The sequence below is a fragment of the Anopheles bellator genome, chromosome X (genome assembly GCF_943735745.2).
Source record: "Anopheles bellator chromosome X, idAnoBellAS_SP24_06.2, whole genome shotgun sequence".
In the NCBI taxonomy this organism is placed as follows: domain Eukaryota; kingdom Metazoa; phylum Arthropoda; class Insecta; order Diptera; family Culicidae; genus Anopheles; species Anopheles bellator.
Genome location: NC_071287.1, coordinates 4,692,940 through 4,707,058, shown reverse-complemented (window position 1 = coordinate 4,707,058; position 14,119 = coordinate 4,692,940). Strand labels below are relative to the sequence as shown.

Below are 14,119 nucleotides of genomic sequence, written 5' to 3'. Positions count from 1 at the left end.
ACATGATACTCGCACACGACGAAAGCGAAGGCACCGCTTTCTTCAACATAACCCGAGCTCGGGCTTCTGAGAAAAGGTGCTACGACGCGCACAGTTTGCCATTCGTTTGGTGGCAACGCACAATTCACTTCGAGCCATTTCGTCAACTTTTTTCGAACATTTCGTCGCCGGAGCAGAAGATCGAAAATGAAAACAGAAAGAGAGCACCACGGAAACGGAACGAATACCGACGGACGCGATGTGTGAAGCGGTTAACTGCGGACTAAGCATGCGGCGACACGAGCGACGAGCTTCGCGTTGTAACCGAACCACACAAGCACAAGCTTCTCACGCATACACACGAGAGCACCGCATGGCGTACCAATGTGCGTACTCATCGCAGGTAACGCTCCGTAACGCCGTAACGCCTTTCGTAATTACCTTCCTGGCCGATCGTAGCGAGGAGGACTTCTAATGGCGGGTGGAAAATTCGCACTGCACTGGCAGGATAATGGTCGACGGTCAACGGCGAATAGCAAACACAGGAGCTCTTTTAAACATTTTCATTTATTGGTTGCTTCAATGCAATTCGCGATTCGCGTTCGCGCTTTCAATTCCATCATATCTAGTTTCGGTAGATATCTTTTAAATTCGTTTGTAAATTCGTCTTCTTGTTTCTCCCTTGTCATTAATACCCGTGCGACTTTGTCTTTGGGTTACCCCTTCAGTTCCTCTTTAAATTCATTTTATATAAATAACAAAACATATAATAAATAAATCCGACACGCAGTAGGAAGGGGCACCGGCGTGCCCAACATTAAGTAGCGGTCGCAAGAAACGATGCTGTATCTTCAGTCAGAAAAAAAAGATAGAATGTCAAGTGGAGTGCACCCGTAATTAGCACTCGGAATGTAAAGTATAGCATACTTATCATGATACGAAGTATAGAGGGTAGTATGGCAAAATACTGTGTCCACCGGATTGGTTGCTTAGCGAGAGTTGGAATTGTCATCGCACACGTTAGGAATTCGTTTTACGTGCGCCTGTCTTTTACGTTAGCCTCACAGCTTGTCTTTGAGTGTACTTCGCTTTCGAAATACCCTACCGCTTTGCTGTTGGCCCTACATTACACAGTCAACTAGAGTTGAGCAAAAATCATTTAGTGTTTAAATCCTTAAGCTTATAGGTACGCTTCTATCTCGATTCTTCTAGCTCGATGCAACTATAGTTTACTCGATTGTCACGTGGCTTCTAAGTTCAGTCGAAGTTGATTGGGCAGGCAGGCAGGTTGTAAGGAACATCATACTGCGTATCGTGGTATCTCGGAGCTGACTCGGTTCCGGATCGTCCCCGTCGCTAAGGCTGTCTTCTACCGGCAGGACCGGGGCGGGGGTGTAGTTTAAGTTGATCGGTAGTTAAGTGGGTCGTGCCGTGTAAAAACGCCAACAGAACCGCAGACTCACAGGACCGTGCTCTCCATCCGGTTGCTGCGGCGCTGAAACAGGGCCCGCCGATACTTGGCACCGCCCGGGAAAATGTGCCCAATCTTGATGTCGATCGCTTTGCAAGCCAACATCGTCATGTCCGGTAGGAAGGCCGCGACCAGTATGATAATGCTCAGCACCCAGAACGTCATCGACGACAGTAGGTTGTTGTAGACGTGGAGCATCGAACCGTCGTAGTTGCTGGAATGGGAGTGCACCCGTTGGTCGCGCAATAAGTAGGCGTTTCACAATACAACCCACACACAACAGTATGTCTTTTCAGTGACTGAGATATTACTTTTAAAACAATATTCAAAATGCAGCCAGATCGATTAGCCAATAGTCATAATTTGAGCTTTGAATCATCCGCATGAAATTGGATGGAAGAACGTGCCTTACGAAACGATGTTACCAACTAATATGGTTGCATTTACATTTAAAAAAACTAAAATCTCGTCCCTTGTGACGGTACTGTGTATGTTGGCAAGATCGGTCAGCATCCGGGACTTACATGTGCAGGAGATTGTAGACGAAAGTGGACGCCATGAAGGCGAATATCGACAGCAGGATGCTGGCGATGAAGATTGCCGTCTTGAAGATGGCCTCGAGGAGCAGCTTCAGGTTCACCAGTACCACCAGGGCGTGCATTAGCACCGTACCGTAGCACGCGAAGCTTGAGGTTGGGGGCCAGCTCGCGTAAATCGCCGGGTTGATGGTCCAAACGGCGTACACGAAGAAGTAGATGACCGTGGAGTGGTAAATGCCCAGTAGCATCCACCCGATGAAGTACTTCCAAGCGTACTGCCGATTGCGGGCCACCTCCTGGTACAGGTGTGGGTTTCTACGGGTACGGACAAAAATGGAGTGCTTCGATTAGCAACACGTCCACGCTAGACGTCTTCCACCGGCAGGCAGGCCTTACTTCAGGAGCGTCGCCTCGTCGTGCGGTTTCTCCGTGAGCGCAAGCACCAGCACCGGTATGGCGGTGTAGATGACGTTGTACAGCGTCAGGTAGATCGAATCGTACACCGACTGGTTGGAGAACAGGCTGTGTATCTGGAAGAACAGCTGGATGCCCATGAAGACGAGGTTTTTGTAGAAAAAGTACATCACGAGTATCGACAGCCGCACGCTGGAGTAGTGGCCGTGCACGAGCAGCAGCTTCTCGAGCATGTGGAAGTTGGCGAACGCATAGTCCGCGCACCGGGCCGCCTGGCGACCTTCGCGGCCCACGATGCCGAGCCCGACGTGCGCCTCCTGGATCATCGACACATCGTTCGCCCCGTCCCCAATGGCCGCCGTGACCGGCGATCCTTCGGCCGTCTTCATCAGCGCCACCACCTCGCTCTTCTGCAGTGGGCTCAACCGACAGCACAGCACGGCGTGGCACCGGTAGCTAATGTCCCGGAACGACTCCTTCGCCGAGTCGAGCGACAGGGCCAGCGCCAGACTGGTGCCATCGATGAGCAGCGCGAACGCCCGGCCCGGATGCCGGTACATCTCCAGCGCCAGCGTGTCCAGGTGTTGCTGGATGTCGTCCGTCGTTTTGCAGTCCGTGATGAAGTACCGCAGCGAGTCCTCCGGGATGTGGCCACAGCTGAGCGCAATGTTGTACGCCGTCTCGACCTTGTCACCCGTCAGCACCCACACCTTGATGCCGGCTTTACCGAGCGAAATGAGCGTATCGCGCACGTAGTCCTGCAGCGCATCCTCGACCGCGGTCGCACCGAGCAGCTCCAGGTCCGTCTCGATCTTCCGCTGGCACTCCTCGATCTTGGCCTGGCGGTCGACCAGCGAGCTGCTCGCCTCGATCAGCTCCTCGTTGAACTGCCGGTACTCGGCGGCCGTCAGCCGGCGCCGGGTAATGGCCAGGGTGCGCAACCCCAGCTTCGCGAACTCATTGATGTGCTGCTGGGTCGTTGCAATCAGCGGCGACGGCCGGCACAGTGGGAGCACGTGGCTTTCGGCACCCTTCGTGTACAGCCAGATCTGGCCGTGCTGGTCGCGCACGATCACACTCATGCGCTTGCGATCGGAGGTAAACTCCAGCACACGCAGCCGCTCGAACTGGACGCGCTCCTCCACGGACGGCATGCCGAGGCGGGACATCACGTTCCGCTGGACGCACGAGGCGCGCAGCCTCAGGTTCATCCGATCGCCATCGTCCCCGGTGTACACGATGCCCATCCGGGCGCACGCTTCGACCAGCGCCTTCTCGTCCGGGCTGGACGCCTGATAGTCCATCCGCCTGCAAGTGTATGAGCACGCGTGAGTCAATATAAGCTCTCTAAGCTCTGGCTTCGGGCCTGGCACACACACTCACCCAATGAAGCTGTCCACCTCCGCCTGCTTCCGCTGCGACTCCTGCCGCTGCAGACGGCTGCTCTCGGTGTACACCGGGGCCGCGTACGATTCGCGCGCCGACGACCGCTGGCGGCGCAGCGTAACGAAGTTCCGGAAGAGCTGTGGTTCCGTCGCCTTCCAACGGTGGGCGTCCACCGAAACGGACGACCGGCTCCGACGGTGCCCAAGAGCCGGACTAGCGCGCGGCACCTTCTCGTCGTACGCCGAAGTCGCGCGCTTCAGCTCCAGGCGGTTCAGTTCCGCCGCCGCTCGCAGATCGCTGCTGCTGCTGCTGCCACCGTTGTGCAGCCTTGAGAACGGTATTTCAAATTCGGTCCCAGCAATAGTCGCCGGACGCAAATCCTTCGGCCTGCCACCACCAGGTTCCAGCAAGTCGCCCGGGAAGAATCGATTTTGGCGCTCGAGTACCCGTCTAGCGCCCGGTCCGAACTGTGCAATGTTATCGACCGTGTCTTCCGGTGTGTCACTGTCGCAGTCCTCGAGCGTAAAGAACGACATACGCCGCACTGTAGCAGCCGGTCTCCGTGGCCGGCCCGATTTTGGGCCAGGTGAATCGACGGTCCCATCCGTTGGTAGCCCGTTCGACGTAGCCTGCACCGCCGTCTCCATTGTCCGTGACGTGTCCGGCTCGTCTGTGTAGCTGCCCGCCACTTGCACTGTGTGGCAAACGGCCATCGCTTGGTAGAAGTCGAAAACCTGGCTCTACGGGGAGAATGAGTGGATCGAGAAGAATGGAAACCGAAAGCGTAGTCGTAGCGACATCCGAAAGCGTTGCACTAGCTACCTCTACAGCACACACCACCACTTACCGGTAGCTCGTTAATTTTCAGCCCAGGGCCTCGGCCGGACGCACACAAGCGTCGGCCGAGCTGCTCGTACACGCGCCCATTGATCGAGCACTGCTGAAAGATCATCACGTTCTTGGTCAGTGTGCCCGTTTTGTCGGAGAACAGTATCGACACCTGGCCGAGCTCCTCGTTGATGTCGGACGTGTTGACGATGCACGGCTGGTCCGTTTCCTCGTCGTACAGGTCGAGGTCCCACTCGATGTAGAACCCGCCGAGAAACTTGGACATCTCGATCGTCACGTACAGCGAGATCGGGATGAGATAGTTGAACAGGATCAGGAACGAGAAGAAGTCCTGCAGAAACTGGGACACCCGGTAGTTGGACTGCATCTCGCCCAGGTACAGGTTGTGCTCCGCGTGGTACCGGTCGTTGTATCGCTTCAGGAAGTAGCTCACCGTCACGATCGCGACGAGCAGGACGAGAAAGAACACCAGATACTTGTTGATGAACCGCTCGCTCGAGCTCATCTTGTTCGTCGTCAGCTTGCTGTTCATCGCCAGCTTCGTCTTCTGGCCGGTGTAGACGGCGCAACCGAGCGCCCACTCGGTGTTCTTGATCCGCGAGCCACGCAGCACCAGATTCTCCGCCATCAGTGGCAGCACACTTTGGTGCCCGTCGGCCACGTAACTGTCGGCCAGCTCGATGCGCCCGTTGAAGCAGTACAGGTTCGTATTGGACGGCTCGTACACGATGCGCCCGATCGTGTGGAGCCGGTCGGCCGGCACATCGGGCACCCCCTTCGGGACACTCATCGTCTTCAGGTTCGTTTCCCCGTCCAGGTTCGCCGTCGTCACGTAGCAGCGCCCGTTCTCGTCCGAGGTCTGCAATAGTATCAGATCGCACGGGATGTCGCAGTCGCGCGCCATCTCCACGATGTCGCCCGGCCGGATGTCCTGGCAGCGGATCTCGCACCGATTCCCATGGCGGATCACCGTGACGGGCGCAAAGTTTACCACGTTGTCCGCGAGGTGGCGTAGAAAGTCTTCGTAGCCCTGCTTGGCGGACGTCACCGCGATCACGAACACGAGCGGGACCAGTGAGGTCAGCGGGGACACGGGACTATCTGCGAATGGGATTGCGAAAAAGGACGTGGAGGAGGGTGGGAGCGAATGAGACACTGCGGATCCCGCAAACCCGCCAACACGCGCCTCTTACCGATTACGATCGAGATCACGGTCATGAACAGGAAGTACAGGTTGGCGATGCGCCGGAACTGGTCGAACAGGTTGAGCGGCAGAAAGGTGAAGAGCGTGTACTTGGTCGACTTGATGCGATTGTTCTCCGTCGTCCTCGGCGATTTCGGGTCCTCGGCGTCGCCGCCCACCTTCACGCTCAGCGAGTCCGGCTCCTGGGACGCACGGTTTCCCTACCGGAAGCAGCGGCCATGGGTGCGGAAGTGGAAACAATTTCGTGAAGTTAAAGATTGGCGATAAGAACGGCGCGCGCGCGCGAGAGAGAGGAAAAAAACGTGAACCAACTCAACACAAAATCAATATCAAATTTTGTTCTTTTTTAGCATTCGACACTAGGTGGAATACCCTCTAGACGGGGACGGATCCCTAGATGGTAGCGAAAGGATTGCGCCTGCAATCCACCGTCATCTGGCTATGCTGTCATATGGGGCGTTCAGATCGAGCGATGCTAAGTGTCCTTACGAAACTCAATTCTCTTTGCAACGGTTTGCCGCACGGCATAAGATCTGATCCGTGCTGAGACTTTCCATTTCGGAATCCTCCTAGATGCCAACTATCGCATTGCACTGACTGAGTGGTTCCTGCAGAACTAGCAAGGATACCATCGAAGGTGATGGGAGGGGATGGGAGGAAGGTGCATCGCCTTTCGTAATCGTAGTTTTTGCTAGTTGCGTGAGTTGATCATCTTCGTGACGTTCTATAGACCCTAAAAAAAATTCCCCCTATAATACAATCGATGCAATACTAAACGGTCGCTACTGTTGGAAAAAGTTACAATTCTAAATAAGCGAACCGTAGTAAATGTTAATCACCAACATCATATGCTTGTTCGCTGTTTTTTTTTGCAAAGCAGTTTCGCAACGACGTATTATGCGAAGAACATTATTACGTTAACTAATCATAATATTATTTTTAGGAAAATAATCAGGGATAATCGTAAGGTTTTCAGTCAAAATTTTTGTCGCCAATCGAATATTCACTGTCGAAGGTAAAAGGTAAAATAAAAGGTAATTTTTCACGTTCCCGTGGGTTTTATAGCAATAATACATAATTTTATGTTCGCATCAAGGGTTTGCAACAATTTTCTGTCTCTCCTTTTAGTCGATCTATCCGCCTAATTTCACTTCAAAACAGCTCCGTGGCTCCAAACGCTTCAGAATTTACTTCACGTCCACTAAAGACGCCATCGGGCATTGGATTTGAGAAGTGGAGTTCACCTTCGATTCACCGCCAACCAGAACCCCGAGTATTGCCCTCTGTATTTTGGTGCCACAAAACTAAGGACCGGATGTGAGTCATGCCCGATATACTTATGCCCGTCGCCCCTACATCTTGTCGCCACACTTCGGATCATCAATAACGCTTACACCCATCCACAGTGGCGGGCCAGACCTCAGTTTCGTGTCTTTTTTATTTTGCGAAGCAAATGTAACACGCAGATAAGATAGCCAAGCGGCTGCAATCGGCACACACACAACCGGGCAGTTAAGGGCATGGGGTAGTAAGGGGAGGGGAAAAGGGGATGGGGGGACCTGAGAGACGCCCGACGCACGCACGCTCCTGTTTCCTAGGGATTCGAGGGTTTCAACCAACTATTGTGTTACCTTCGGCCAACAGAACGAGAAACATCTCCACCACTCGCCGCATCGTCGTCGCCGAGAACCCCCACCTCCACCACCACCGCCGCTGCCGCCGCCGCCGCCACCAGCCGGTGGTTCGATGGCTCGCTCCTCAAGGGTTACAATGTCGCTCTCCTGCGCGAGCTCGTCGTCCATCTCGCGCATTCTAACGCAGTCCACTCACACGCTCATACACTGCACACAAAATACGGATTTACTACACAAAAGGCTTCAGGAAAAAAAACCACTCACACACAGAGAACGATGGTCGGGACAGGACCGGACGTGAATTAGAAGATCCTCGCGCAAACCGAAATGGCGCGAAAACGCATATGTTGGATGCTGCGTGTTGGACGTTGGCTTTCAGGCTCAGAGGATACGCCCGAAACGCACGTACCGTCGTGGGGTGGCTTCTCAACGCACGGGTAATGGGCTACTAATAAGGGCCACTTCACACCTACGCTGCACGATCACTAAACCAACCAACCAACCACCATAATTTTCACCGCCCCGTGCGGGCTTTTCCTTCTCTCTTTTCCCACCTGGAACGTGATGGGCCACCGAAGCCCCTGTGCACTACTCTCGGAACCGCGAAACCAATTCTAACTGATCCAGCAAAAATTAGCACACGGCTGCTGTATGCTGCGCAGCAGCGTCGGATAATCTGAAACTATCTGTCTGTTCGCCGGTTTCGGCGCAGGTAAGAAAAGCCGGCTCCTTCGCTCACACTCGCGTACGCTCGCGCTCACACTACTAATGTGGGTTCTGGTGTCTGGGTGTTTCCTGCGAATTCCTGCGCGCACGCTCCAGCACCGGCTACTGCTTCTCGACTACTGCAAATGGGAAGCCTTCCGCTCAGCGTTAGAGTGTGAGCCTTTTGCCCGGGGATCTTCGCGAGCGCGAGAGAGTGTGAGAGAGTGGGACGACGAGCCCTTAGAAAAAGGGGCAGAAGGGCTGCCAGTTTGGCTGATCGCGACCGGATGCAGGACGAGTGAATTGTGCGTTTACGCTGGCGGTTTCGAAGGGTGCGCGCCCTGCGCAGTGCACCGCCTCTGTGTGCGCGGCCCCTAATCGCACTACGCCCACTATCTATGCGTTGGGCCACAGGTAGATTCCGATAGAGCGCGAGTTAGATAAGAGCATCGCCATGCTCGGCATCGTACGTGAGTTGTGTGCTCCAAATCTCTCAAGTGACAACAGGCGCGTCGTGTGATGAACCGTCTTTATTTTTTGCAGACGAACAACGCAGACGAACTGTCTTTATTCGTTCCTTCCTTCTTTAAGTTCCATCTAATTTTAAGCAGTGCGACGATTTTCACCGGAGCGCACTAGGAGAAGTCACCGATGGCAGCGTGCGTCCCTGGTGGAGCAGTGACGTAGCGCAAGGATCAGCGGCGGTTCCAGATCGTGTGTGACGTGGCCGATGCTCTAAGCAACCCCCCCAATCTGACATACGGCACCGCGGAAGGCGAAAACTGCTGAGCAATGCATGGCCAATCATTCAATTGATTTTATCACACCAAGATTCCGATCCGATTTGTGTTTGCTCCGATTCGGTTCGTCTGTACCCTTCCCCTATCAGCCCAACGCGCACATACACTCACGCACGGCACGGGGCACATGTTGTAACCTTGAATCTGGCCGCATGCTGGAGCATAAGCATAACGCGACGCCGATCGAAACGTCATCAGAACCCACCAAGAAACAACACACGCTAAGTAGGGGCTCGCAGTGCATCCCGAGTGCTCCCCGCTATTCTTGGTGGTTGCACCATCCGTTCATTGGCCATAGGCTGAAGGTTAACGCGCCGCGCCAATATACGCCGCCCGCCACGGTTCCTACGGTTCCGTGGCTCTATAAATGTTCCGCTAATTTTTGACAGCGCCCTTTATTTTTTTTTCGATCCCAAAATAAGGGATGGCAAACAATCACGAGTATCAAATTGTGAATGAAAAACGAAAGCAAGTGCGTGGACGACGTAAAATTCCGCGAATGTGTTTATCGGTGGTTCGAAAAAAGGTTCTCTACCGGCCGACGGAAGAACGGCGAAGGTGGTTGGCGGGGGTCGTGAATGTGAAGGCTTACATATTCTGACTACTTTTTGACCAAACCACGTATACGTACAGGTTGATTGCGTTAGTAGTATCGGGTAGTGCGCGCAACCGTTGGGCTAGGTTGGGCCGGAACTCAACCGAGTGAGACAGTTATCGGAAATTTTGCTGTGTCGCAAGAATGTCGCAAGAGTGCCAATGCCGGTTATCAGCCCGCCCTCCACCCATCACCGACCCTTCGATATCGACGAGGAAGCTTACCCAAATCGAAACCGAGCACCCCCCCCCCGAGGGGGGGGAGATTAGATAACGTGCAGCCCGAGCCTTATCAGAAATCCGTCCGTGGAAATCCTTCAACAGTGAACGAACGTGAACGTTTAATGGGACGGGGTGGGGCTACCTTACGACATGGTAGAGTCAGAGCTTCGCTGTGGAACCCAGCTAGCTGTCGGGGTGACCGGATAAGGGTGCAACCTTACGGGTGGCTGGATGGACCGGAGGCAATTAACTCAAAATTTCGTTGGTCCACCGACACCCCATTAAAAGGGCTAGGGCTAGGGCAAGAAGGCTTGGCTTGGCGCCTAGAACGTGGGGGGGGGCTCGGGGGGAAGATACGTCATTCTAGTCACGTCGTCGTCAAAGTCGTTACTCACCATCGTGCAGCTTTCGGCGACGAGTTGATCTGAAGGTTGTCTGCAATTACTCGTTTGGGGTTGATCGACGGGAAGTATAGCTGCTAGCAGAACTCGCGGGCACCTTCAGCTCCCCAGCAGGTCCCGGCGAAAGACCCGCGAGTCCCGGAGATCGCGACCACAGGCTATCCCGGCCGCCTTCCCGGAAGCTCCAACAGCGTCCTCTCCGTGCGCTGGCGCTCTTCTGGCAGGATTTTATGATTCGTGCTTGCCTCGTGGGCCCCAAACTATCTACCAGCAAAGCGGGGTACACGTGGGGCTAATGAATAAAATCTCTACCTTACAGACACTCACACAGCACGCGCTCGTGTTGCACTTGATTACTGCGCAGCGGAAGCGCACCTACGCGGCGCCTCCTGGCCGCAGCTCAAAGGCCTCACGCATCCTTTCGGCTGATGGCTGTCAGTGAAACTGAGGCGAACGCGCGGGTAGCGCAACCATACCCCGACACGCTCGCCCGTCACACAGATGTGCGTCATGTCGCCGGCCGTTTTACGATTGACAAGAGAGCCGCGGTGCTGTGGCCGGGCGGTGAGGACGGCGATGTTTCCACCTTATGCTGTATCACATAAGCAAATCAACTCCCGGTGATAGGGGTGATTTTAGCCACAGGTAGTCAGATGCCACCGCCGATGCCATCGCCGATGACCGATAGAAACATTCGTTCCGCGGTCATCTGTCCCCAGCCATCTCTCGTCCTGTGCACGGGGCGCCGGCAATCACTACAGCGCTGCAAATCGAATTCGAGCGCCAAAGGTCACCCCCGAACGCATATCGATAACGGGCGACGCGCGACCAAGGGCTGGAAGCGTTCCGTAGCACGCGCACGCTTGCGCCAGCAAAGATCGTTGCGGTTGCTGTCTCGAACACGGCGACACACATCAGCCGGCCAGCCAGGCCAGGCCAGCTACACGTCCGCGTGGTTCCGACGCGAAAGAAATAGCAACGAAGACACGTCGCCGTCGGGTGCGCGGGTGTGTTTATCGGCGTTATGATAACAGCCCCAGCCCACCCCGGAACCGTAGTGCGCCACGGTTCGCACCAACACACAGCTGCCGAAGCCGAACACATCGATCGGCAATGAAGAGCATCATCGTCATTTCGTGATCACCTTGTCGACTCTGGGGCTACCCCAAGTCGGGCGTTATTAAACTAAAACGATGGCCGCTTGCACTTGGTTTATGGTTTGTTCGCGGTGTGGGTTTGTTTGAAGCCGCGTGATGTATGTTTAAAATTCTCTATCGTGTGTAGTGATTTGAAAATTTTTCCATTTTCTTTCAATTTTTTAACAGTTCAAATATGAAATCATACATAGCATATTTTGTAGTTGCCGAATGTTCGCTTAACAATCTTTGCTCCGGTAAAGCATTCTTTTGCAATGAGGCGGCCAAGATGTAACCGTTGAGTGAATGATTGTTGAGGAACACTAAACGACACGATTTAGATTCAAAAAGCATAAAAAACGTTATTTCAAACAATTCTTCTGTGGTCCTCTGCCGTGGATAAGTAATTCTTCTTCTTACTCGGTAATTAGAACCACCTGCGCCTGCCTGCGCTCGGCCTGCAACAGGAACAACCACTCTATGAACTAGGGTCAAATCATTTCAAACAATTAATTTAATTAATTTAGAGTCCTGTAAATCAACAGCTTTTAGAAGATTGATGGTTTGGGCCGAAACAAAATTGATTATGGAGGGTAATTCACCTTGAAGTGCACGATGATCTCTGACACGGGATCATTGTCGCATATCCGAGCGGCATCTTCTTCATCTCAAGCTACACCAGGATCTCGGTTTCGACTCAAACAACTTGATCAAAAGCCGGAGGATCTGATCGTGGAGCGATTCATGCCCACAGGCTACCTTGTCTAGAAGCGCAAAATGCAGTGGGCAGCTTTCGGTGCACAGCTCCGTCACCGTGTTCTCTACCCAACGGATCACTCCTCCTACGTCGACCACCGGAAAGCGGATGCAGTTGAACGGATGCAGCGGAGAGTTGAGATATCGGCCACCAGTTCGCTCGAACAGCGGCTCACGTTGCAAATCTCGTGCACTTTCTCAATGGCACTGATTGTCCCTTTTAGTTCATCTTTGTTGGTGTGCCGTTGTCTCGAACACGCCAACCGTAGATGCTGATGCGAAAGGTGCTATGCACCCTTACTTTGCCGTTTCTTGCTGGAAGTTTCGCACACACTGGCCGCGTAAGTGAGCAGATACTTCGTACTTCGTACTAGAGTACTTCGACTTGTGTTCTTGATGGATTTTCACGTCCACCTGGAGCATCGTTTCTACGAGCAGGTCAAGAAACTGCGGACTGTTGGATTGGATTGGCGACCAAGACTTTTCGGAGATCGTTTGAGAGTGCGGCTCGCATAGAATTTAACGCTCCGGTGATTTCTTCAACACGCTGGCACTCGGTTGATCAAGTTAATTAATTAATTCAGATTGTTGTTTTTGATCTTTTCGTCGCCTGCAAAACTGTAAAATGCTATGTAGGAGAGCCGTCCTATCGTTACAGTGGGCTGTATGTAGGACCTTGTAGGGCTGCACGGAACAGCACGCACCTTTGCGGAACTCTTGTTATTTTCTGCTCTCGGCCTTGCTTTGCCTTCATTTCGCGTTTAGTACAAAAAAACACTGAAAAAAGAAGTACTGAAAAGAACAAAAAAAATCAAAATTTACTAATACTTCCGATGTCTTCAATTCAATTACAGGCGATTTTTTTCATTTTTTCCGAGCATTTGAAGATCATGGATCCCGAGGGCGTTTCGCAGATCGTGCTTTTCAGCAGGACAAGTCATAGCTGTTCCGCGGCAGCGAGCTGTACTTCGTCATTGGCGTTGGTCGCATCGATGCCTCGCTCGACGACTGCATATTGAAGACACCTCCGATAGTGACGTTGGGCCACCGCCTCCAGGAATGCCCTGAACTCGCCGATTCTCCACCTCAGGGAGGTGTAAAAAATTGAACTGTCGTTGACGCAAATGTAGCAAACTGAATCCACAGGTCAGTTTTTCGTGTTGAAATTGAGATTTACTGCTTTCTACAGTAAAAATCAGTATGTTCAGCATTTCATGGATATCAACTAAACAAAAAAATATATTCCATCGATTGTTTCTAAGTTTAATTGAATTGCCAATCAAGCGGGATAATGTATCGGATTATTTTATCTACTTCAATGCTACAGCCATGCAAATTAAGTCTCCGTCAAATTTATCCATTTTTTATTTCAGTAGTTTCGGTTTTCTTCACTCTGTGAATGAAAATAAGCACTCAACTAGTTAATTCAAACAATCGAACTTAAATGTATAAATTGAAAACCTTTAAATTAATCACTTCAGATGATTAAAGATTTGCGCAAAAGCAAAAATACATGAATGAATCCCTTTTGATCTTCAATTACTTAGTACAAAACCTTAAAACCCTAAGGCAATCGTATTAAATCGTGATGAACGCTACATCTGATAAAGCCGCTGCGATACGGTAGAACGATACATTACTCTAATAAGGCGTTGCTGCATCTCTCTCCTTACAACGTCGTGTAATGCGCCTTGCAGTGCACGATGAACTCGGACACGGGATCGTTGTCACCTTCGCCGCGCATCGAACCGGTAATCTCCTCGTTTTCGACCATCGGCAAAAACAGCTGCACAAACTCGGCCGAGTACGGATGTGTGATCGTTTCCAGCACCTCTGTTACAAAGTACCTTATGAGCGAGATATCTGTATCACCCCGTACGCAACACTGGCTAATGTACTTCACTACGGGTACCACACAGCCAAACGCCAATAAATTAATCATCCGGTCGAGCAGCATCTTCTTCATCTCAAGCTGCACCAGGATTTCTAGCTCGTCCTGCTTCGACTCGAACAACTTGATCAAAAGCCG

The 14,119-nt window shown here is 52.6% G+C and overlaps 1 protein-coding gene across 1 annotated transcript; it reads right to left on the bottom strand.

The window, feature by feature from the left end:
• Nucleotides 1–1,148: 1,148 nt before the first annotated feature.
• LOC131213338 (phospholipid-transporting ATPase IF) lies at nt 1,149–5,871 on the bottom strand. Its single transcript, XM_058207365.1, has 6 exons — nt 5,832–5,871; nt 4,637–5,739; nt 3,787–4,529; nt 2,386–3,711; nt 1,975–2,304; nt 1,149–1,664 (listed from the first exon to the last, which is right to left on the bottom strand). Exons 1-6 carry the CDS (start codon nt 5,854–5,856, stop codon nt 1,439–1,441), a joined length of 3,753 nt encoding a protein of 1,250 aa, XP_058063348.1. The 5' UTR covers nt 5,857–5,871; the 3' UTR covers nt 1,149–1,438.
• Nucleotides 5,872–14,119: the final 8,248 nt, after the last annotated feature.

What these genes read in the sequence shown, in the direction of transcription:
- LOC131213338 (XM_058207365.1), bottom strand. Translation starts at nt 5,856, where the DNA reads ATGACCGTGATCTCGATCGTAATCG. An exon ending in GAGGTGGACAGCTTCATTGG is followed by an intron (nt 3,712 to 3,786) that starts GTGAGTGTGTGT and finishes ATACACTTGCAG; the next exon opens with GCGGATGGACTATCAGGCGT. An exon ending in GACGAGGCGACGCTCCTGAA is followed by an intron (nt 2,305 to 2,385) that starts GTAAGGCCTGCC and finishes CCGTACCCGTAG; the next exon opens with AAACCCACACCTGTACCAGG.